The 23,419-nt window shown below is 49.9% G+C and overlaps 3 protein-coding genes across 11 annotated transcripts in view; 1 reads left to right on the plus strand and 2 right to left on the minus strand.

The window, feature by feature from the left end:
* LOC120822218 (zgc:153039) overlaps positions 1-10,062 on the minus strand; it is a 28,112-nt gene extending 18,050 nt beyond the window's left edge. For 2 of the 3 annotated variants that reach the window (XR_013468393.1, XM_078106833.1), the window contains exons 1-6: positions 9,591-10,058; positions 7,621-7,755; positions 6,927-7,064; positions 6,502-6,825; positions 5,818-5,925; positions 5,620-5,731 (exon numbers count right to left, since the gene is read on the minus strand). Coding sequence is in view for 2 of the 3 variants with exons in the window: in XM_078106833.1 (XP_077962959.1) it covers positions 5,620-5,731; positions 5,818-5,925; positions 6,502-6,825; positions 6,927-7,064; positions 7,621-7,755; positions 9,591-9,813 (1,040 nt within the window). In the remaining variant the exon portion in view is untranslated. Of the gene's footprint in view, positions 1-5,619; positions 5,732-5,817; positions 5,926-6,501; positions 6,826-6,926; positions 7,065-7,620; positions 7,756-9,590 lie in introns of all 3 variants that reach the window. The other variant, XM_040181706.2, reaches the window with a different exon arrangement.
* A 110-nt stretch (positions 10,063-10,172) lies between these two features.
* On the minus strand, positions 10,173-14,265 carry thpo (thrombopoietin). 7 transcript variants are annotated; one of them, XM_040181726.2, is made up of 5 exons: positions 14,019-14,265; positions 13,401-13,522; positions 13,145-13,231; positions 12,126-12,290; positions 10,173-11,779 (listed from the first exon to the last, which is right to left on the minus strand). In XM_040181726.2, exons 1-5 carry the CDS (start codon positions 14,029-14,031, stop codon positions 11,594-11,596), a joined length of 573 nt encoding a protein of 190 aa, XP_040037660.1. In that variant the 5' UTR covers positions 14,032-14,265; the 3' UTR covers positions 10,173-11,593. The 7 variants fall into 7 exon arrangements, with proteins under 7 accessions (XP_040037660.1, XP_077962976.1, XP_077962969.1 ...); XM_078106850.1 differs by having other exon boundaries at positions 13,145-13,227; positions 13,401-13,481; positions 14,019-14,164; XM_078106843.1 differs by having other exon boundaries at positions 13,145-13,245; positions 13,401-13,481; positions 14,019-14,164.
* Positions 14,266-15,574: 1,309 nt separating this feature from the next.
* Positions 15,575-20,931, plus strand: LOC144410370 (uncharacterized). The gene is made up of 5 exons (XM_078106859.1): positions 15,575-16,619; positions 16,818-16,872; positions 16,967-17,050; positions 17,149-17,370; positions 18,361-20,931. The coding sequence occupies exons 1-5, from the start codon at positions 16,161-16,163 to the stop codon at positions 18,945-18,947; spliced, it is 1,407 nt and encodes a 468-aa protein (XP_077962985.1). The 5' UTR covers positions 15,575-16,160; the 3' UTR covers positions 18,948-20,931.
* The last annotated feature ends 2,488 nt before the right edge of the window (positions 20,932-23,419 follow it).

Consider the following 23,419-nt stretch of genomic DNA (forward strand, 5'->3'; position numbering starts at 1 on the left):
CAACTGGTTTTGTCCCAGTGATCATTTTTTGCGTACCGACGAGGGGGGAATTGACAACAACCAATAGGGGACAAGTCATTAAATACTCGTCATGCATTATATTGCATTGCATATCATGCAAAATTAATTTTAGCGAAATGTTTGCGTAGTTTAGAGTGACAAATCGTACCAGCGCACTTTGAACAGGTTGGCAGGTCTGCTTATTGATAGAACGGTGGAGCACTTCACCTTCTGCCTCGTCGGCCCCCTCACCTCAACATCTACCTCCTCAAGAACGCTAGCGTTAGCTAACGGAGCTTTAGCTAGCTGGCCAACGTCGCGTTAAATGACTCAACTCATCAAGCTGTAGCTAACGTTAGCTAAGTCTATGCCAACAAAGCTCCTGGCTAACTTAACTTAGATGTACCAGGAAATATTAAAATGATTGAAACCATCACTCACCCTGAATTCAACAGGTGAATGATGGGGTGAATATGAATACCCCCCCCCCCCCCCCCAAAAAAAAACCTCAATCTACACGATTCACGTAGGTCACCTGTTTTGGTTTCAAAACGGCTGACATCAGCAGGCGAGAGGTTCACACTGCTCCTTTCCCCGTTCCACACCTACAATAAATATTTAAACTTTAATAAAACTCTCATCCCCGGTGGAGTGTAAACTATACGGATGAACATTTAGAGGCGGTTAGCGGGATGCACCAGTCCAAACGTCCTTCGGCCTGCACACGTGGACCTCGACCCCTGTGACCCCTGTAGCTCCCACCTCGGCCTCCTGGGGTCTTGTGGCCGAGGAGGAGATACGGACTCGTTTAGGAGAGGGAGGCAAAGGGAGAGCGACAGGGAGGGAGGGGGGAGTTAAGTGCTCTCAGGGGAGTAGACTGTGGTAAAGGATTATTAAATGGGATCAATAACTAACAAGGCCTCTGTGCGCGCACACACACACACACACACACACACACACACACTTCTCTCTCCTTCCCTACAAGGATCTGCAGTCATTCCATCGCCACTCAGCTGCTCACATACCAAAATATTTGAGTTACATTTTTCCCTCTTCTCATCTCATCTCTTCTCATCTCATCTCTTCTCTCAGCTTCCAGTCTTCCTCTCTCCTCGGTTCATCTGCAGCATCTGGTTTAGTCCATCATCATCATCATCATCAACACAATCTGAAGTCAAAAGTGAGGCCAGTGCTTTGTGCGTAAAAGCTGCATTGTCTCTGATGTCCACCAGGGGCGCAATTCTTCAAGAAGTGAGGCTGACAGGGGGGTCATTTTTACACTTGTCAAAGTGATGAAGGATCTCAATGGAGGAGTGAGGAGGATTCTCACTGATCTCAGGGTAAAAGTGAGGGACAGAAGAAGCCCCCCCCCCCTCATCGCTGCTTGTGTGGAACCAGATGAACTAATTGGCGCTTCCCCTTTAAGACCCGTGAGCTAATCACCAATTCTAATAAACTGCCTCGTCTCGTTCATGGACACCACCTGCCGACCCGACGTCTCAAATATCTACACCTCTCACCTGTCACCCAAATCCTCCCTTCTCTAGATTCTTCAGAGTCTGCCCGTGGACTACGCTTCCTCTGGACTACACTTCCTCTGGACTACGCTTCCTCTGGACTACGCTTCCTCTGAATTACGCTTCCTCTGGACTCTGCTTCCTCTGGACTCTGCTTCCTCTGAATTACGCTTCCTCTGGACTCTGCTTCCTCTGGACTACGCTTCCTCTGAATTAGGCTTCCTCTGGACTCTGCTTCCTCTGGACTACGCTTCCTCTGAATTACGCTTCCTCTGAACTACGCTTCCTCTGGACTACGCTTCCTCTGAACTCTGCTTTCTCTGGACTACGCTTCCTCTGGGCTACGCTTCGCTTCCTCTGGGCTACGCTTCCTCTGGACTACGCTTCCTCTGAACTACGCTTCCTCTGGACTACGCTTCCTCTGAACTCTGCTTCCTCTGAACTCTGCTTCCTCTGGACTCTGCTTCCTCTGGACTATGCTTCCTCTGGACTATGCTTCCTCTGGACTACGCTTCCTCTGGACTACGCTTCCTGTGAACTACGCTTCCTGTGAACTACGCTTCCTGTGAACTACGATTCCTCTGGACTACGCTTCCTGTGGACTACGCTTCCTCTGGACTACGCTTCCTGTGAACTACGCTTCCTGTGGACTACGCTTCCTCTGATCTACGCTTCCTCTGAACTACGCTTCCTCTGGACTACGCTTCCTGTGAACTACGCTTCCTCGGGACTACGATTCCTCGGGACTACGATTCCTCGGGACTACGCTTCCTCTGGACTACGCTTCCTCTGGACTACGCTTCCTGTGAACTACGCTTCCTGTGGACTACGCTTCCTCTGATCTACGCTTCCTCTGAACTACGCTTCCTCTGGACTACGCTTCCTGTGAACTACGCTTCCTCGGGACTACGATTCCTCGGGACTACGATTCCTCGGGACTACGCTTCCTCTGGACTACGCTTCCTCTGGACTACGCTTCCTGTGAACTACGCTTCCTGTGAACTACGCTTCCTCGGGACTACGCTTCCTCTGGACTACGCTTCCTCTGGACTACGCTTCCTGTGAACTACGCTTCCTGTGAACTACGCTTCCTCTGGACTACGCTTCCTCTGGACTACGCTTCCTCTGGACTACGCTTCCTCTGGACTACGCTTCCTCTGGACTACGCTTCCTCTCCGCTCTGTTAGCTGCTGACATAAAGAACGTCACCTGTGTGATTCAGAATCATTCCCGGTAAACTTCACCCCATCAGTGTTGCTTAAACCGCTCTGACTTCAGGCAGGATACTAAACCTCTTCCTAAGGGGGGCAACGCAGGGAAAAGAACCTCGGGTTCCTGGGGGGCTGCGGGTGGTGGGAGATGAGGCTGAAGACGAGGCTGACGAGATGAGGCTGAAGACAGGAAGAAAGTGCTAAAAAAGAGTTAGGATATTAAAACAGACGGATGGAAATAGACGGCCAGAAAAGAGCCACAGCACAAATACGCCATGTTTGGTTTTCATATTGAAGGATGGAGAGAGAAAAAATGCTGACGATGGAGGCAACTTTTCTGGAAAAAGCGAGGTGAGTGCGTCTGTGTGCGTGTGTGTGTGTCTGTGTGTGCGTGTGTGTGTGAGAGACAGAAGCAGAGGAACACACGTCCATGAGGCTGCATGTCAGAGATAGCACTACAAAGAAGAAGGCCCAGCAGATTCAAAATTAATATAATTATCAAGTCGGTTATTAATACAAAAGCTGGGCGGATTAGCCTCCAGGTCACTGACGCACAGCACTGCACACACATAGACACAATCAGAAGCCTCGACAGGCCAATCCGTCACGGCCGGCTAGCTGGTCACGTAAGGTTAATAGATCCCCCCCCCTCCCCCCTAATCTCCCCAAGCGGAAGAAAAAAATGAAATATATGGAAGCTCTATTAACGGAGACCGGATATACAGGGAGGGGTTAGCGATGTAAACAATAAGTGCACCTCAGAAGTCCCGTCAACGAGTTGCATTACTGAGCTTCTTTTACGGCGAATCGAATGTCTGAGAGGCTCCGTGAGTCCATAAAAGAATCGAGCCTCCGACCGAACAAACAGCAGTTCAGAGGAGCCAAAGGGCTACAGAGCGTGACTGCCACCTTCTGGATGTCACACGCAACTACAGCCCGTACAGCCACTTCTACTGTGTTTAACGCTGTAACTACCCCCCCCCCCTCCTCTCTGTGGGGGGGGGAGCTAAAGTACAACCGAGGGAAAAGGAAAAAACAACGAACTTTGATGAAGTGAAAGCAGACAGCGAAGGAGCTGAAGTGGTTTAACACACTTTTATTTACGACCTTTGTGGCTTCAGCGGAAGAAGTCGGAGGTTTGAATCCATGATCTGCACAATAATATCAACACAACGGCGCTTTTATTCAGCGGCTCCCACAAACAGCTCGTCTCCGGATCCCATCAGTTGGTTCGGTGAACGGACGCTGCTGGCGAACGCCGAAGTGTTGAGAAATGCGTTTCTTCCCTCTGGTTTTGTCCCGTTAAACCCTTCGACGTGTCCTTTGTGTCACATCGTCACCTTCAGAGATGACTCGACATTCCTCCTGCTAGATAACGCTCATAAAACATACAACCCCGAAGTGAACCGCAGATAAGACGGGAGGGACGGGAGGGCCCGATGAAAGCGCCAACGTGTCCACGGACGAGAGGCCCAGTTTTCCTTTCAACCTCTGTTGTTCTCCTGTATCGCCCTTTATGTGTTTTCATGTAGCAACAGAGTTACTTCTTGTTGTGAGCTCTACCCAGCATGCAGTTCGGTGGGGTCATTTTTATGAATGTACAATTATTAGTGTTACAAATTGTTTATTTGTCACAAGCTGTTGGTATTTACCTTGTTAAAGTTTGTTGTGGGTTTTTCATTGTCGGTATAAAGTTGCAACCGTGACTCAATCTCAACACACATTAGACAAGTTCCTCCGTGTGTGTGTGTGTGTGTGTGTGTGTGTGTGTGTGTGTGTGTGTGACCGGTTGGCTGGAGGATGAATGGTCTCCGACCTTCGATGATTTCCAAACACTCGGTTTCTTCCAGGTAAACTACTTTAAGCATCGACAACAGACGCAGACGTCTCTGGTCAGACAGGCAGAGCTCAGTGTGTGTGTGTGTGTGTGTGTGTGCGTGCGTGCGTGTGTGTGTGGTGGGCGGACACTGGGAGGACGGAGAGACGGGTGAATGACGGCCCTATTGATGCTCTCTTGTAGCCTTGTCATGTCAGTTTAGCGCCTTGCGGCTGCGCCGATACCGAACTCTGGCACCCAGACAGAGACGGGGAGAAAGAGGCGGATGGAGGGAGCGCAAAGAAATACAAGGAGGCAACATCGAGGTCGAGACCCGACTGCTCCCTCGAGGACGGACTGTTAGCTGCGTGCTAACACTTGGGTGGAGGACGGCTTGGCTACGCGATGGTTTGTATCAATATTTGGAGCAGTTTTGACACGTTGTAAACGCAAGTACACGTGGCACAATACAGAATTCCAGTGGAATATTCCTTCAGTGTTTGAGCGTTACCTCAGCTTAAAGTGTCTCACAAAGTTAGATAACGTTTTGCTGAATTGAAACAATTGTAAAAAGGGATCATGAACATCCAGAGCAATCCAAACAGGCTACATCATCTTTGTGCACCAGCAGCCCATTAACATTAAATATCCCGGATGCTACTGTGTTAGCATGAGGTACCTCCGATTTATCTTTGTGTCTCATCACTTCTTCTACTCCAGAAATGTTTTCCTCAACGATGGAGGGAATGAAGTAAACATCTGTTATAACCCCTCTGGGTTGGAGGTGATATTTGGAAGATTAAGAGCTCAGAAAATATCTCATGGAAAAAGTATTTTTATTAATCTAATGTGAGCAAACAATTAAATGTATATTCTGAATCCTCCCCCCTCTCTGTGGGGGCTGGCACCAACCTTAGCCCCGCCCCCTCGCAGGCCAAGGACCCTCACTGAGGTCAGATGTGGGAGATGGAACCGAATGTGCTACAGGAGCGTTTGAGGTCACTGATACGGGAACAATGAATTTAATACTACATCAAAGAATATGTGTGTGTGTGTGTGTGTGCGTGACCCTCACCGGTCACAGGAGCAGGCCACCAGGATGCTGAGCAGGTTGTAGATGATGAAGGTGAAGATGACGGCGGTAATGGTGCCCCGGGGGATGGAGTAGCTGGGGTTCTTCAGGTCACCTGGTGGAGAAGATGGCTTTACTGCGTGTACACACACACACACATACACACACACACACACACACACAGGAGCCGGCCTCACATACCTGACATATTGGAGCCGGCCATGATGCCGGTGCAGCCGTTGAACATGACGGCGAAGACGGTGGCGAAGGTCATCACGGTGTCGGTGGTGTAGTCCAGGGCGTAGTCGGCTGTGGGAGGAGACAGCAGCGGACACGTCGGCGTGGCTGTGCTTCCATCGGCATTCCCAGAGCCGACGCCCACTCACAGTCCCAATGAGGACAACAGTACTGTGGTTCATTTAACCGTAGGAGCGTTTGGAGGAGAATAAATGAAATGAACAGGAGCCGTCGTATTTCCTGCTCCTCAGAATGCAATCGGATTCCATCTCGGAAAGCGACCGTGTCTTTAGCCCCCTCTGCTCAGACCTGTGTAATGTGTGTAATGTGTGTAACGTGTGTAACGTGCGTGATGGTTGTCATGTGTGGCCGAGTTACTCCACTTAGCTTAGCGATCATGTGCTCGGACACAAATCCCTGCAAACATATCCGAGTAATTGAATAGATTTCCGTGGACACGGAGAAGCGGAGAGCAGACACAACGTGCATTTTACCGGCCAATCAATTAGAGCAACATACTTCTGCCCACCTGCGCGTTCAGGTCGTGCAGCGCTTTGTGTTTCAGCGCTAACCAACGTACGTGAAACTCAAAACTGTAGCCAAAGAACCAACGATTCGATGGGAATGAAAGGGCCGCCTGCAGCTTACCCCCCAGGTTCCCCAGCAGCGTGTCCAGCTTGAAGCCGGTGAAGTTGCCGGTGGCGGGGAAGGCCGGGCTCGTCCCATTGGCCGGCGGATTGAAGGCGGAGCCGGGCAGCACGATGGCGCGCGGGTCCACGGCGAAGAAGCTGACGAAGATGGTGCCCAGGACGAACATGACCACCAGGAAGATGAGGAAGGTGGCCTTGGCGTAGATGTGGGCCCCCACCAGGCACACCAGCAGGCACAGCAGGGCCACGCCCGTGGCGTAGAGCAGAGACCACCAGTAGCCCGACGGCAGGACCTGGAAGGGGGAGGTGGCCACCGAGCCGTCTGGGGGTCGCGAGCGGGGAGACACGTGGGCGGATGAGAAGAAGGAGCTGCTCAGGAACTGAGGAAATGCGCCTCACGGGGGGCGTTGGAATGAAACTCACCTTCCGGCGCGCCGAAGGTGGCCACGATGGCCTCGACCAGGCCGAGCACGTAGAGCGCGCTGCCGCACACGTTGGCCAGGAAGAACATGATGCCGATGCTGCCGCCGAACTCGGGGCCCAGCGCTCTGCTGATCATGTCTGTGGGGGTGGGGGGGGGTGTGTTCAGGTTGGACTTCTGCATTTCCACTCTTGTGCCACGCTAACCGCTAACGGGGTCTGGCAGCTTGACGCCCCCACGCCATGAGGGGGTGGGGGGGGGGGGGGGGGGGGCTGTCTAGTTCCCATCAGACTAACTGACCTCCACACGGCAGCTTCCAGGTGTTTACCTGTGGCCTCCCGCGGCGCCGCGCGAACAGGAAGCCTATTTTTAAAAAGAACAAGAACAACCCGCGAGAGGCCAAAGGACGCGAGCACGCGTGGGTAAAGTCCCCGCTGGCAGCACACCAGCGAGTTAATCTGTAACGAGCCGTGAATGAATGAATCACTTTTATAGAATCGTCTGATGGGACGCGATAACGCAACGCGTGCGAGGGAGCGATGATGAGGACGAGGAGGAGGATGAAGGCCAGTCCACTAACTGGGGACGCATTCAGTTGCCAAATTCCCAACAGGCTAGCCTGTACTATGCTACATCAGACACACGCCGTGTCATCTGACGGCGTGTGTGTGTGTGTGTGCGTGTGCGTGAGGATACAGTAGGCCCCCCCGGCGTCCAGGGCTCCGTTGGTGGAGATGGCGCAGACCGACAGCACCGTCATGCAGATGATGAAGTAGGCCACCAGGAGCATGGCGATAGATTGGTACAGTCCGCACTGGCCCACCATGAATCCTGGTCAGACGCACACACACACACACACACACGCACACAAAACAACAAAGGGAAGGATTAGGACAAAAAGCGAACGCGGTTTTCTATCATATTTTTTATTATTTCAGAAACAATCCATTTTGCTGCATGAACCCAAACCAGGTTTTTGCAGCAATGTGCTCCCACAGACTGATCTGTAAGATAAATATAACGTTGTATAATCCGTTTGTTTGTGCACGTTGACTGGTAACGTCTGATATTCAGAAAGCAATCAAATAATACAGCAATAAATTTGTTTTATTCCCCCGATGAAGCTTTATTTAACGCCACATTGAGCCGATGCACAGAAGCTCCTCCTCTCCCCTACACCTGTACACCTGGAACCCTCACCGAGGTTTCACATCCACAGTGAAACCACGGCGGGTTCCTGGGTGGAGGGGCCACTCCACACACACAGCTACTGTGTGTGTGTGTGTGTGTGTGTGCGCTCTGTGTGCGCACTGCTTAGCAGCTGACGTCTCACGAGACTGGGGGGGGGGGGGGACAGAGGGGGGGGGGTCGGGGCTGAGAGACGGAGTAGAGAAACAACTTAATGGAGGTAAAACACTCCAGCACCAAGCTGCCTGGACGTCCCACGGGAGGGAAAAAGGAGGTGAGACATTTCAGGAGATCCGACTGCAGCGGCTCGCCTCAGGAGCGCTGCGACAGCGGGAAAGAGGAATGTGTGAATTGTCATGACAACGTGACTAACAGCTTCGCGCGCACGTTTCGTCGCGGGGAAAGCGGAACGCTGAAATCTCTCCTCCGAATGAAGGCCAGACCGCATCGATAACCGTCGTGACCCGTGACAAGCAGCATGTTACACATTCACGCTGGTAATAACACTTTGAGGAGAATGTTGCTGCGTGAAATAAATCTTCCGAGCTCATCCCTAACAAAGGAAAACTAACTAACCTTTGCGGGAGAAAGTGATTCATAACTTGAATACGAAGCACATGATATGAAAGCGTCTGGAGGACGTGTGAGACGTTATAGGTGTTATATGGAAACAAAAGAAGCTGGATGTTACTGCTGGATGACATTTCACAGAGCGATGCGCTTCCTTTAGCCAATAATTCATCAAATCAAACAATGCACAAAGGATTAAAACAGGAAGTAAAACATGCAAATAGGACCCTGGTTTTGAGTGCAGGTGCGTATGAAACACGAGGTGAAAAACATCAGCTCGAAGCTCTAAAACCCCTCTAATAAATCCTCTTAATCCAAAGGCCACTCGTGAACAGCACTGAACCAATGAGGGGAATTATGAGGGAGACGTGGATTCAGTTTTAAACATTCACTATTTAACTGAACGTCATCAAGCAGAACTTTCGTTTCAATAAAATCAACCTTTGTCCTCGTTTTGATTTATAAACGTTTATGTATTTGAAAGGAGTCACACGTGACGAACGAAGATACAGTCACGTGGTTCCCCTCAAACCTTTAACGTCACATCTCAGAACTGTGAATGGAGTTTGGCTTAATTTAGGACTAAAGAAGAAAGAATTATTTAAACGTGAACCAGCTGAAGACCACGTGCCCTGTTTGACAGTGTTTCGGTACATTTAGTAAAAAGAAAAACAAACCATACGTTTGATGGAATCTGCAGCAAGAGGGTAAAAATAAGTACGGTTGGGTTAGTTTTGTGTAAAAGTGTATTTATCTACACCGAATTCAACAAGTGCGACTGAAAACGGTCATAGTTTGGTTACAAACCCCAAACCTTCACCGACAAACAAGGAGGCATTAAAACGTCAGATTCCTGAATGGACTTCGGCGCAGCCGGGCGATGGAGCCCCTCCATCCCCCGCGCTCACCTATTCTGAGGAACACCACCACGCTGAACATCGACAGCAAGGTGGGGATCACCACCCCGAAGAAGACGGAGAGTTTCTTCGGCTGCGGCTGCGGGGCGGACCTCTGCCGCTGCGGGCCGCCCGGCTGACGCGCCGGGGCCTGGCCGGACTCGGGTGACCGCGGCTCGGATTCATTGACGCTGGTGGAGAGGCGGTAGTGGAGGAGAGGAGTCCGCTCCGCCATCGCGACGACGACCGAAGAAAAAGTGTTTTCCGGCCACCGTTACATCGCTAAAGTTAGGAAATGACGACCGGAACCACTTGAGATGAACCCGGCGAGTTAAACCGCCGCGCCGACACGAGCAGCCCTCACGTGGAATGCTCAATAAAGTGCGTCAAAAGTCCGCTCCGAGTGTCCATGTTCAGCCTCTCCGGCTCTCACATCTTAGCGCCGTTAGACGAGTCATGTGACGTAGCAACGCCGTAATTAGACGCGGAGCTTCCGGTTGTAACTACCAGAATAAAAGCAGCTGACAAGCCCGGTCAAGGTTCGTTATTAAAACAAGAATAACTTGTTTGAATAAATAAATACAATAAAAAATGTTTTAAAATACACAAAAAAATTCGGTTGTAATTCAAAAAATACTTATTACACATGTATTATGCATGTATGTATATACGTATTTAGAAAACACAAGATTCTTAGATATAAATATATAGAGAGTAACACTATAACGTTGCTTATGAGTTCAAGTTATGTAAGATAGAATGGGAAAAATAATACATTTCAAGATTTACCAAAAACAAAAATCCGGTTGCTCTTCACTAACAGAATAGGCTAGGGTGAAAAACACAATACAAACATTGAAAACCTAGGAATTTATAATAATTTACCAAGATAATCCACAGACATGTCGGTAGAGATATTAATACTTACATGAGGGAAATACTTATCAAGACACACACTGCGGTTACCAGTCTTATCATGGCTGTCAACATCTAGCTTGAAAATGTAATATTTCTTTTCTCATATTTCCCAGATTACTCTTTGGCCTGTCGCATATGGGTCATGTGACCATGTTGGCACAGCCAATCAGAGCCCTGTACTCTACAGACCTCTGAGGACTTTGCAGTCAACTACTTCAAAATCTAGACATGTTTTTACTTTGATAATCAATTTTGTTGTTTTTTAAACACTTCAGAATACACAAAAAAATAATAAAACTACATTGTATTTAAATTATATTATTCATACATTCATTATGTTTCTTTCACAAACATCGTAAGTCCATCTCAGTAAATAAATAACATATTAAACAGTCACACGAGCACAGTCTATAATATACATATATAGTAACAGAATAGATCTTTTAATAAACATTACAGGTCATTTAGCTGACGCTTTCATCCACAGCGACTTACACTTTAAACCCATGGCTTTATACATTTTGCCCGGGGAGCAATTTGCTCAGGGAGCGTCTTGCTCAGGGACACTTTGACTTGAGACATGGGGCAGCTGGGACTTGAACCACCAACCCTGCGTTTCCCAGCGCACCCGCTCTACCCCCTGCGCCACGACGACCCCGACATCTAGAGGGGACATTGGACATTTGTGGCTGCTTCAAAAGGACAATCAGTCGTTGTTGTCGTACTCTGACGGTGAGGTCGTAGGTCATCCATTACTCAGTAACACTACTGGCTGAAGACGAAGAAGACTGGAATACTGTTGGGAAGGAAGTTGAGCTTTGTGACCAGGGCCCTCAAGCTGCATCTTCAAGGAGCTTCTGACGCACTTTAAAATACTGTAGACTTGGACACTTTCAATTCCGAGTGGTCTCAGGGAGACCTCAGGGAGGTGTCTGAGGGAGACCCCGGATCCTTGCGATCACTTCACGCCGTTCTGTCCTCCGAACCCGGCCCCCGGATCCTCCCTCACCGGGACCCCTCCTGGTCCTCGATGCGCCAGCCGAGGTCAGCCGAGCGGCTCGGCAGCATTAAACGAACTGCGTTCCTTTTCGCCCGAGTTAGCCGCATCGTCCTTCAGCCGCGGTTGACCGTTGACGCGACTCGGGGGCTTTGTCCCGGAGGTCGGCGGCAAGGCGTTCCAGTTTCCCCCGGAGTAGGTTCCCGTACTGTTTCAGCACTTCACTGGTGGAGGTCACGCTGGAGCAGCTCCGTGGCGAAGAGGGAGGCGGCGTCCCTGCGCCGCTCTGTAAGGGGCCAGGAGAAGAATTCATTTAGAGAACGCCAGTGAATCTCCACGTGACCGATACAGACATTCGGCACGTGGTGGACGAGGAGGTCACGCTTCAGATGATGGGATTCGGGGCTGAGGGAGAAGAACCAAAAAGTGGATTTAGGTATCATGGTTTGGGGGCCGCACGTTCGCCTTTTTGGCTGTCTCTATCTTGGATTAAGCCGCTCGACATTTTACCTTCCACGCAACCAAAATGTCCTAAAAATCCATATTCCCCAATTATCGTTTAACTCTCTCCATCTTCTCGCAGGCACAGGTAGCTGTGAATATGCATCAGTGCATGTTTGTGTAGTGTGTACCTGCATCTGCAGCCGGCTGACGATGGCCACGTAGTTCGCCATGTGACGCTCCAGTTTCTCCAGCAGCGAGGTCTGACACTCCGATGTGGACTGATTCTTCGCCACCCGCACGCCGTCCCAAAACACCCGCAGGGCCTCGACGACCTCTGCACTCTTCTGCTGGAGCTGCAGAAGGCACACACACACACACACACACAAACACACACACGAAACATTCACACAGTTCCTGCGAAATCAAGTCGGCTGGTTTGATAACAGTGTTTCAGTAGAGGAGGCCCAGCTCGTTTGCTGACTCCTTTTGCTTGAGCATCATAGACTCAGCGGTCGTTCGCCCGTCGAATAAAACAGGGAGCGTGCGATATCGATGACATCACAGCTGATCCTATCTGACCGGTCACGCTGACGGCGTTGCAACTGCAGGGCCCGGGCCGTAATCTCATCACCAAGCCTGAGTGGCCGTGCTGCCAGACTCATTATGAGAAGTGGACGTAGTCATGGCGACGTCCACTGCTCAGATTTTTGTCGCCAATCTTGTGTTTTCACAGCCGGAGAACAGGAAGTTACCGTAACTGCACTGAGAAGGATAAATGCGTCCCGGTCTGTTTGACTCTACATGGACCAAAGTTTACTACATGAACATCACGCTGTAGTGAAGAAGACTTAAAACTCATGTTTACAATGTTCACTGAGGGAATAAATCAAGAGAGAAGTAGAGTCATTTTCTCAGACTTCTACAGTACCAGAGGAGTCGCCCCCTGCTGGACAGAATGCAGAATAAAGAAACTTCAAAGCCAGAGGTCGCCACTTGGGCTTTCCAAGGTACCGTACATCTAAACTTTAAAATTACTTTTGTAGTTTTTCGTATTTCATGACAAGTGAGAGTAAAAAAAAAGATACCGATGGTAAGATAAAGATATAAAAAGATACTCATACCAGGTGTTGGTCTTTTGCAACTGAGTGCCAGATGTATGAGTGAGAAAGTGAAAGTATGTGTACCTGCGTCGGCGTTAGGAACTTACCGTTTTATTTTCCCATTCGCTTGCGTGCAACATAACACACGGCAGCTGTACAGGAGAGTCCAGAGTGTCTGCACCCACGCAGGCTACCTGAGTACACAGCGCTGTCACACTCATAAACCAACAAAGAAAGTCAACCTTTTTTCTACACAAAAATTAGAAAAATGTATTGGAAAAAGCTCTTGTTGCACTGTTTTTAGACAGATACGCGTCTATTTTGTTTCATGAATGAAATCAATATTATTGCACAATTCCTCACCATGTCCGCCCTCAGGCCCACGATCTCTTTCTCCATAGTTTTTCTGACTTGACGGTTGCACCAAAAGTCGGTGGGTCCAGCCTGGACAGAGCAAATCCCTCCAATCAGCAGCAGCAGGACCCCTAGAGGGGCACACGGTGGAGATGACTGACCATCGGCCATCTGGATGAAACTTGGCTTTTGTCTTTCGGCATTTGTTTCTTCATTTCCCCCCGACCTTCCTTTTTATTTGTCCCTCGTCCAGCTCCTGCGAGGTAGTGTGAATTTCATGTGTTGCATCCCCCCTGCTGGCGGCTTTTAACTCCCTACCCACATGCCTTTCATTAACAACACTGGTGTTGTGAAAGCTGGGACTGAATTACGTAGGTGTTGAAACTTCTCTCTTGTCCTTTTATAGAGTTATTCCGTGCTGCTAACAAAGCGTGTGGGATATGGTAATGGATCTAGGCAATATAGCGCAGCATTATTCCAAACATTAACACGATCTCTCCATTAGGCGCCAATGTGTTTGACATCCAAGCGATACATTCACACCGCTGTAAGTATTATATAAACCAACAGTGACACCGGTATCCCTAATGTCTAAGAGCTGCGGCCCGGGGAATGAGGCTCACTCACCGCTATAAGCCATAGCCCGATGCTGGGTGCATGGTGGCCGTCATTTGTGGTTTGTCAACCTGCATCCTTCTTCCATTCAGCTTTGCAGAAAATGTGCTCAGAACACAGACACTCAAAAATCATTCTGTGTCCAGAAGAAACCCCATTTTTTCGAGTTAAAAACTCAAAGTCCAGAATCAGAGCTCAGGTGAGGACCCCATTGAGCTGCTTTCTCTTTGAGTGGTTGGTTTTTATAAACTTGTGTGTCATGAGTCAAGCGGTGACGTGCACTGCGAGCTCTTTGGAGCAGGCCGGTTTTATATTTGATCTAGCACAAAGTTAATGTTTGACTCTGGATGCTGAACGCAAATAGGACAAGAGAGGCACCACGTAGACCCGGACAAGACTAACCCAGATACAACACGCGGATGTTAGCAACCCTAACCCTAACAGATGCTCAACTGTGTTCAGAAGAGCCTCTGTGACTGTTTCTGTCTGCTTATTGGTGCTGGTCGGGTTATGAACATCAGAACGACTCCTCATAGAAGTCTTTGAGAAACTCGACTTCTCTCTTGATTTATTCCCTCTGTAAACATTGTGAACATGAGTTTTTGGTCTCAGTCTCTAGTTTCAAGTCTTCTTCAATACAGCAGGGTGTTCATATAGGGAAGTATCGTCCATTTAGAGACCATGAAGCAGGCAGCGCTTTAGGGCGAGGTCAACTTGTGATGGACAAGTTGCTTTCAGGGCAATATGGATATCTAGTATTACTGTGTTTATGGTTGCATTTGTTTAAAAGCAATACCACCAACTTTAATTACAAATCAAGGGGTAGAAACAGCTCAAACAGAACTGGTCAGAACAACCTACAGCAGAATACTCTAATCTTCTCTGTCGAAAACTGATGAGAAAATCTGATTATTGTGGTACCTTCCTTTTGTTTTATCCCAATCCAGAGATTTCCCTGCTCCTCTTGGCTCCGTTCCAGTAATGGGTGAGCCATTTCCGAGTAACAGCGGGGGGCCGTTACCATCAAAGCTTCTGTGAAAGTTCAATATTTGTTCCTTCCAAACGTAATAGAGGGCTTTGTGTTTCCCTGGGTTTCCATGGGGGGAAACACCTCTCACCGCTGGCTTGATAATCCACTGGAATTTTCAGGTATCCTACAAAATTATTTTGTATCATCGTGTTATGTTGGAAAATTACTATTTCCCGATCTAATCATAGCCACAACCTAAATGCGTTTGCTATGAAGCTGGGGATTTGTTTTGTAAAGTCTGTAGACATGTATTTTAACTTGGTTCCATCTCGAGCTCCTGACATGACTCATCCAGATCCAGCTGTGAGGGAAATAAAGAACCAGATGTGGACTTCCAATGAAGCCCTTAGTTCTCTTTACCATTTGTAGTATTTGAAAAGCCCTCCCCGCTCTGACCTCAGATACAGCCTCTTGCTTTGTAAACAAGTCCAAGGGGACAATGAGCGGTCTCCCTCTCGCCAACCGGGATTTAAAGAGCCGGAAAAGATTTTGGTGCTGCTGGACGGGGGGGGGGGGGGGGGGGGGATGTGTGTCACAGAGGTTTAGTCTGGCTCGTGACCGTGGCAGTATTGAGCCCGTTGTGTGTGCATGCGTGCACGAGGGTTCAATGTGCCGCATTATCTGCCCATTGTGCGTCTCTGAGGGAAGAGCCATTACCATGGCAACACCAAGCAAAGAGTGGCCGGGTTCCTCTCTCTCTCACTCGCTCCCGTCCTCTCGCTCTTCCGCTCTGTGTCTTTCATCTGCTCTCAGGCTATTCCACCTTTTTCACCGTCCACGGTAGTCGGGAACAGAGCGGACGCTTAAGCAACGGGAGGGTTTCTTATCTGCTCCACAACGCTCAGCCGTCTTTTTTTTGCCATGGTGGACCGTCTGCACTCACTGGAACGCCTTTGGGATTCTCCGGCAAAAGGACACCAGGACAATAAGATGTCGTCCTTTTCTGGGTGAATGGAAGCTGCTTCTACGGGGACTGAGGCCAGAGGATGGCAGCTACATATGGAGAATAAACATGTGGATTTGGGGCTTTTTCTAAGGCGACATGCGGACAAAGAGCTTTACTTTGCTGACTTTGCTCGCAAGGCAACATCCAAGAAAGTCCACAAAGCAGCCGTATTTGAAAAATGCATTCAAGTGTTGGGGTGTTTGAGCAGGAGCTTCCGGGTGTGGAAACAGTGAAGTCCGATGATGAAGAAGACCGACACCGGCAGCTTCCTCTGTGTCCCGCCTTCAGCGGGGGGCACGACCACGTCCTCTTACTGCCGTGCTCTCACCCCATGTGTGCCCACTGCATAGCCGCCGCGCAGGGGACAAGATCAGGTCGGTCTACGGGTCGGTCTGGTGGTCGGTCTGGTGGTCGGTCTACTGGCCGGTCTGGTGGTCAGCGCACCGTCACCCCGGCGGCCTGCTTGGTGCCGTGCCAGTACTGCCAATGTCCTGTGGAGCTGCCATGCCGGACCTGGTCATCTGCCACGTCCTGTCTCCCAAAGCATCCCAGCCTTTTGGGTCTTGGGTCTTTGGGTCTTCAGAGACAGTCTGAAGATCAAAGTCACGTGCAACATGTGCAGGTGGAAATACACAAAGTAAGAAGAGCGGTCTGTAGAGATTTGAATACGTGTGGTGACGCGCGTCGTGGCGCTTTGTAGACATATTGCAAAGAAGCTATTGCGCAAGACAATTATGTACTAGTTGCAATATATGTTTAAAATATGCAAGAAATATAAGGGATTCAAATGTAAGGTATCAATATTCCTTTAACCATTTTGAATCTCTGTACTTAGGGGATCTCACACTGCCGCGATGCGAGTGGCGCGACAGAGCCCAGCTGCTTACATGGTGAGTGTACCGATGTCCTCTTAGGGACAAACTTTCCATCTGTAAAGATGAAAAACTGCAGAATCGGGCAGACTCTTCTGGTTTCACCCTTCAGGCTCTGATGCTGCCAGTTACTCGGCAGCACCAGTGGATGGCGATGTAGACCTACGCGAGGAGGAGATGGAGCGGTCCGTCTCGGGTCAGGACTCATGACGCTCAATCTTTTAGATGAATACACACTTAAATGTGTACGAGATATTGATTGTGTCCTTTGCCCTCTGGTCTCTTTTATCGCAGGACTACGTTTCACTCTGGACGCTTCAAATGTCCCTCCGTCCCTTGTTCTCTCCAACTCCTCCCTCACCGTCACCTACCAGGGAGAGAGTCTGCTTCAAGGCCACGAGGCCAGGAGATCCAGGACCTTGGACCCCTTGCCCCAGGTCGGCGGCGACGTGGTCATTGCACGAGGACAGTACTACTGGGAGGTGGACGTCTGTAACAGCTCCGTCTACAGGATCGGTGAGAGCTCCTCCTCTTTGTTTCGGTTGGTGGGCTGCCAGCCTGCTTATTGCTTCCAGAGACCCGTACTGTTGGTCAGCAGGACTGTGCTTGTTCCAACGCACACTCACATGTATACACACACACACACACACACACGCGCGGCGTTAAAAAATGGTTTCGTTTGTTTGAAATATGAAGAATTGACACATAGCAGCTTCAGAAATATGTAACTTAATCCGTTGTATCTTGATTTTAGGAAACTATAAACTAGATGAATTAGAACATGGTGTTGACAGTACAAAATAAACCCTGTAAGTTGACAATATATTTAAAGTGTAAGGTAATGTGCATCTAACCCTAAACGACGTGTTACCGTTCTGCTAAGCTCAAAACAACGATATGTGCTCCAAACTGCATTTATTCACAGAAAAGCGCACAGTAATCTGCATATACATCTAAAAGGACACAAGGCATCACCTTTCAGGTTTTTAGGAAATCAACAATAAAAGAGGTCTCCAGCTGGGCAAGCAGCTCTGTCAATCACAAGGTGGCCTTTCCCTGCTTTTTGGTATATTTTACTCTGAATGGAACATAATGTACTAAATGAACATCATGTTGTATTGAAGAAGCCTTGAAACTAGAGACTGAGACCATGAGCTCATGTTTACGAAGTTTACTGAGGGAATAAATCGAGAGAGAAGCAGGCATTTTCTCATAGACTGTTATAGGACCAGAGGAGTCGCCCCCTGGTGGATAGGAGAGAGATTGCAGGTGCGAGACACTTTTAACAACAAAAGGTGGCCGGATGGAAGGGACCAAATTTCAGATGTATCATGTTCCAAGATTTGTAAAGCGACATGAAGATGAGAGGTTGGATAATTCATAGTAGAGGCAGCAGATCAATACATATTTATCTACCAGGGACAGTGCACATACAAGAACATTTCGGTTTCAATCTCAGTGTATGTAACGTTACGACTGATCATATATTGTGTTTGTGTCCCTCAGGCGTCAGCCCACTGGGTGGTTGTGGCGGCTGGTGGCTTGAGAGACGGGGCCCCGCTTTTTGCGCGGTGTACGATGGGAGCCGCGAGACACTGCGCACCGTCCCGCCTCAAGTCAAAACCCTCGGGGTCTTCCTGAACGTCGGGGGCGGGGCCCTGAGTTTCCACAACCCTCTGACCCGGGAGCACCTGGCCACCTTGCCAACCCGCTTCGACCCGGCCGGGGTTCTCCCGGCCCTGGGCCTGGGCCAGGGTCGGCTGCGGCTGCGCTGTGGCCTCCCACCTCCTCCCCACGTGTTCCTCGGCAAGGACTCTGACTACAGGGGTCCCGGCGTGGCCGGCGGGGGCCGTTGGTGCCGGGACGTTCCCTTCCAGTCGGTGAAGAGAGTGATACGGAAGTTTGAGGAGCTGGCCGTGTCGGACTCGGGCTCGGGCCCGGTGTCCGGCTTTGGGTCGTCCTGCTCCAGCTGGGCCTCCCTTTCAGATCTGGGCACTGGGACGTTTCCCCGCGGGGGTGGGAGGGGGACAGGAATGAGGAACTCTTCAATGGGATCACTGGAAACGCACTCCTCCTCCCGAGGGGGGGTTTGATCTTCGGCTGTGTTTGAAAGGCAAATCTTTGAATCTTAAAAGAGTTTTGGGCCGCCTCTGCGTGACCCCCGGACCTGCAATGGCCTGTCTCCCCAGGACGCCTCAACCAAACAACCCCCCCCCCCCCGGATTGGGTCAATACTCCTCTGTAATGTGAGGTGTGAGGAGGTGGGCTTCGCTTAGCAGCAGGACTCCTGGATCTGTCTCTGTGTGACGTTGCCGGGCGGTGGGGGGTCCAACAGCGCACGTTCCTGCGCGTGTGTGTGCACAACAACAACAACGAGTGAGTGCCAGTGTTGGAGCATCGGGGGGGGGGGGGGGGGGCGGTGTTGACATGGAGCGGCGAGGACAGGTGGCAGCGCGGGTTTGTCCCGCGGCCTGCCGTCCGGAGGACAGTAGCGGGGCTTTGCCCTCCTCCGACCCTTCTGTAAACCGCAGGGGGTCCCGGAGGCTTCAAAAGAGAAAACAGCATGCGTGCATCAAAGGCGGCAGGTGACGAGGCGAGAGGGAGTCCCCGGCAGCGAGAGGGAGTCCCGGCAGCGAGAGGGAGTCCCGGCAGCGAGAGGGAGTCCCGGCAGCGAGAGGGAGTCCCGGCAGCGAGAGGGAGTCCCGGCAGCGAGAGGGAGTCCCGGCAGCTCCGCGGCTCCACTGGAAGTTTTACTGAGCTCATTAAAAGTGGCGGTTGCTCATTAATACGTGCGTCGGCACTGTCGGCACATAAAACAACCACAGTCCACTGTTCAATAAAATGTATATTTCTTTAGTCCTGAGGGGTCAAAAGGCCGACAGAGAAGCCTCTTTGTTGTTGTTGTCTTTTGTCTCTTTGTAGTCTTAGTATAGTTGTAATCATTTTAAGTGTGTTTGTGGTGGAATCTTGCGGTGGATTTGTTCATCTCGAGTGTCCTCGCGGCGGCTTTGAGTGCCTCTTTGTTTTTTTTGTATCTTTCTGCAGATGCTCGGCATCTCTTTGTCACTTTACTTGCGACCCTTTGTAGTCATTTTGAGTTGCTTTGTGGTTCTTTTCTGTGTTTTCGTAGTGTTTCTGAACCTTTTTGCAGCAGCTTTGAGTCTCTCTGTACTTCCTTTGTATCGTACGTGTTTCCATGGCTCTACACCCCCCTGCTTTTTCAGTTTGGCATTCAACATTCAGATTTGTGCCCGTCTACTTGAAACCGTCCCTCTTGAAGAATTCAAACTTTTTATTCAAACAAGCCAAACTGTAAATCGGATTTGAAGACGAAAAGGAAAGTGCTGGTATTAAAACAGGCATGAGTCGGTGTTGGCACCGCAGGGGGCATTTGTTAGCTCGAGTAGTGAAGCTCAATAATGAAGCAGCGGCCATTTATTTCATGCACAACAGTTGGTTCAAACTCGGGAATAACCGGTGAGTCAAAGGAGAAGCTCGTCAGACTGTGGAACCATCCGCGTGGCGGCTTGTTGGTGTGTCACGGCCGGGTCGTTTACCGGAGGGAGCGAAAAGGAATTTAAAACAATGACAATCGCGTTTTTTTTGGGGGGGGGGGGGGGGCTTTCCCTGTAGATCTGCTTCACGGGATAAAGTGTGTGGAAGCAATTTGAGTCTTGTAAACAGAAATGAGAGGGAAGGGATGCAGATCAGAGCGAGAGAGAGAGAGATGGGGGAGGGAAGGGGGGAGATGTGGAGATTTCCAGGAAGGATGAATAAGACTTGAAGCGTGTTGTGCCATGTGTGAGCGTTTGGAAGCGTGTACTTTAAGAAGTACTTTCTGGCTCATTTACTTTACTTATTTAAGTATTTCCATCTCATTCTTTGTTACTACACATTGCACTGAATTTTACTATTATATTTAGTGTGTTTTTTTAATTATATTATATTATTTTAAACTCATCCACCTCTTATATTTGACTTTTCTTTTCTTTTCGTTTTCGTGTCTTATTTAAAGCACTATTTTGTGAGTATTTTAATGTTAAGTGTACTTTTACTTAAGTAAAGGATCCTAATGAAGACGTCTGGCGTGTTTTACTTTGAATGAACATAATAATCTGAATAAAATGCCCTTTTCCTCGCAGATGAAGCTATTTTTTGGGGGGGCGTTCAGTGACGGGAGACTCCGCTGTAATCGAGCTGCCCTCGTCGAGGTGTCAAAACAAACCCAACACCCCCCCAAACACCCCCCCCCCCCCCCCCCAGAGCCACCACAGTCCGTGCATTCGGGACAAGGCTTCTGCGCGCTAATTGCCTGCAGCACCGAACCGCAGCTCCTCTCCGGGAAGCTTCGACGTGCGTCTGCAAATTGATTTCCGTTTAGTATGAATAAACATGGAGCCCCCCCCCCCTTTCCCCCTCGACCCCCTCGTTGCCCGCTGCAGCACAACATTAGCTTTACAAGCGAGCCTCTTATTACCATCATTATCGGCATCAGCATGACAGAGGCGCGCACGGAGGCGCGCGTTTTGTTGCCGCTGCGTCCCTCGCGGTGGATGCGCTTCACTTCTCTCTGATGTTCTTGTCTTCTCTCTTTGCTTCTGGTGTGAAGGAGAACGGAACCAGCTGCCTGCCGAGATGTCCGCCCGTGATGGGGAGAGGCGCACATGCATTAGGAATGCAACAGGACGCGGCTTTCCGAAACATGAGGGGCAGATAATCGGCCCTTTGAGATGCCAATTAAAGGAGAGGGACGGAAGGTCACGTGACACCTGCATCCTTTCTCCTTTAAGGTTATTCGCGTCTGATTATGAAGGCGGGTGGTGGTGTGTGCGCGTGCGTGTTCCCGCACCTCCCAGTCCGACCAGCAAACAGGATGCGGCCCAGTGCGTGTGCGCGCGCTGTGTAGTCAATGCAGACAGATTAAGAGGGGGGGGGGGGGGGGGGGGGGCATTTATGACCGACGTCTGACAAACAAGAGCAAATACACAGCCTGTGATGGAGCGTGAAACACCCATAAGTGTCCGTCCATTCAGCTGCACCATCACCCCAATAATGTTGATTTACAGCTCGCGCGCACACACACACACACACACAGACACACACACACACAGACACACACACACCATATCTCCTTTGTGTGCGTGTAAATAAGTAGCTTCGTGTAATTTCTCATATTGACACATTCACAAACCTGCAACGTGGATGAATCCATTTAAAAGGAAATAAGAACTGTTTCCATTCGAGTCATAAGATCCGTTTTCCTGCGCTGTGATGACGTCAGAGCCCCTCCACACTCTGCACTTTGTAACCCTTCCCTGCAAACGGAGCGATGTGGATCCGTGCTTCTTTTATTACGAATATTCAATAATTATCACGACTTTATACAACCTCTGCATTGTTGGCCGCGGTTCTAAACCCTCCTCGGAACACACGTGCAATACCGTGCCGACAGAACACGTGTCTGATTTAATCATTTAATCATTTTAATAATAAATAGTCGTTTCGTTTCGTTTCTTTTGTGGGACCTTGTTCCGGATGTCACGTGGTCACCAGAAAGCGCAAAGCCGCGAGACGCTTCTGCCAAAGCCGGCTGGGTTACAACATCCTAACGGTCGTGTCCACTGTCTGGAATTCATGGAATAATTGTTTGGAGAACCCAAAGATCCGCCTCCAATACACAAGCACCCCCCCGGCGGCTCGTTGGTGCGCTGCGTTCTGTTTGCGCCATGAAGAAGAGCGACCGGCCAGCCGGCCTAATGAATCACCGCAGAAGAAGAACAGTGTCGCTTATCACCCGATGATGATGTGCGAATAGGCCATCATCGAGGGGGGGAGGGAGGGGGGGGGGGGGGCGCGAATCTCCACACCCGGATGGAAGTGGCTCCCACAGGTCCCATCATGTGACACATTGGTACCAACACCTCTGGCTCGCACCTCTGGCCTGCACGGATTGGCACGGAGCGGTCTGCATGTAGCACATGTTTCAGTGCGGAGACACCCCGAGTTTACGGGCTCCTGGGGGGGGGGGCTCCTGGGGGGGCTCCTGGGGGGGCTCCTGGGGGGCCGCTAGCAGCCTTTCTGTTGACAGAGCGACCTAAATCAAAATGAACACAACTGCTTTGAGTCACTCGGGGGTTCTCAAGGTGAGGCTCGCAGACGTTTGATGGCCGTAAAAAAAAGGCAAAACAACAGTTTTTTTTAGTGCAGAGGCACTAACTTCAGCATGTTTTCCTCCAAACTCATTAATGGACCCCCCCCCCCCAAATCAATCACTCCTTTTATTCCAAACATCTCAGCCATGTATGAGCCTGACCCTTTGCTGAACCCTGGGATATAAATCACTGATGAGCTCCACCTCACAGTAATGTAAACTTCAGCCACAGAGCGTTTTATTCGGGCCCCAAGAGACCAACTAAGAGGAGCCGGACGTTGCTCAACGGCTCCGTTTTGTTTGATGGGAACATTTCCCAGATCTAAATAGGCCCCCTTATAAATCTCCCCTGTTGTTGACTTTGTACAAAACAGATTTTGAGGCCCTTGGCACCTGTATCCGTGTACGGGGGGG

Source organism: Gasterosteus aculeatus, chromosome 1 (assembly GCF_964276395.1).
Source record: "Gasterosteus aculeatus chromosome 1, fGasAcu3.hap1.1, whole genome shotgun sequence".
In the NCBI taxonomy this organism is placed as follows: domain Eukaryota; kingdom Metazoa; phylum Chordata; class Actinopteri; order Perciformes; family Gasterosteidae; genus Gasterosteus; species Gasterosteus aculeatus.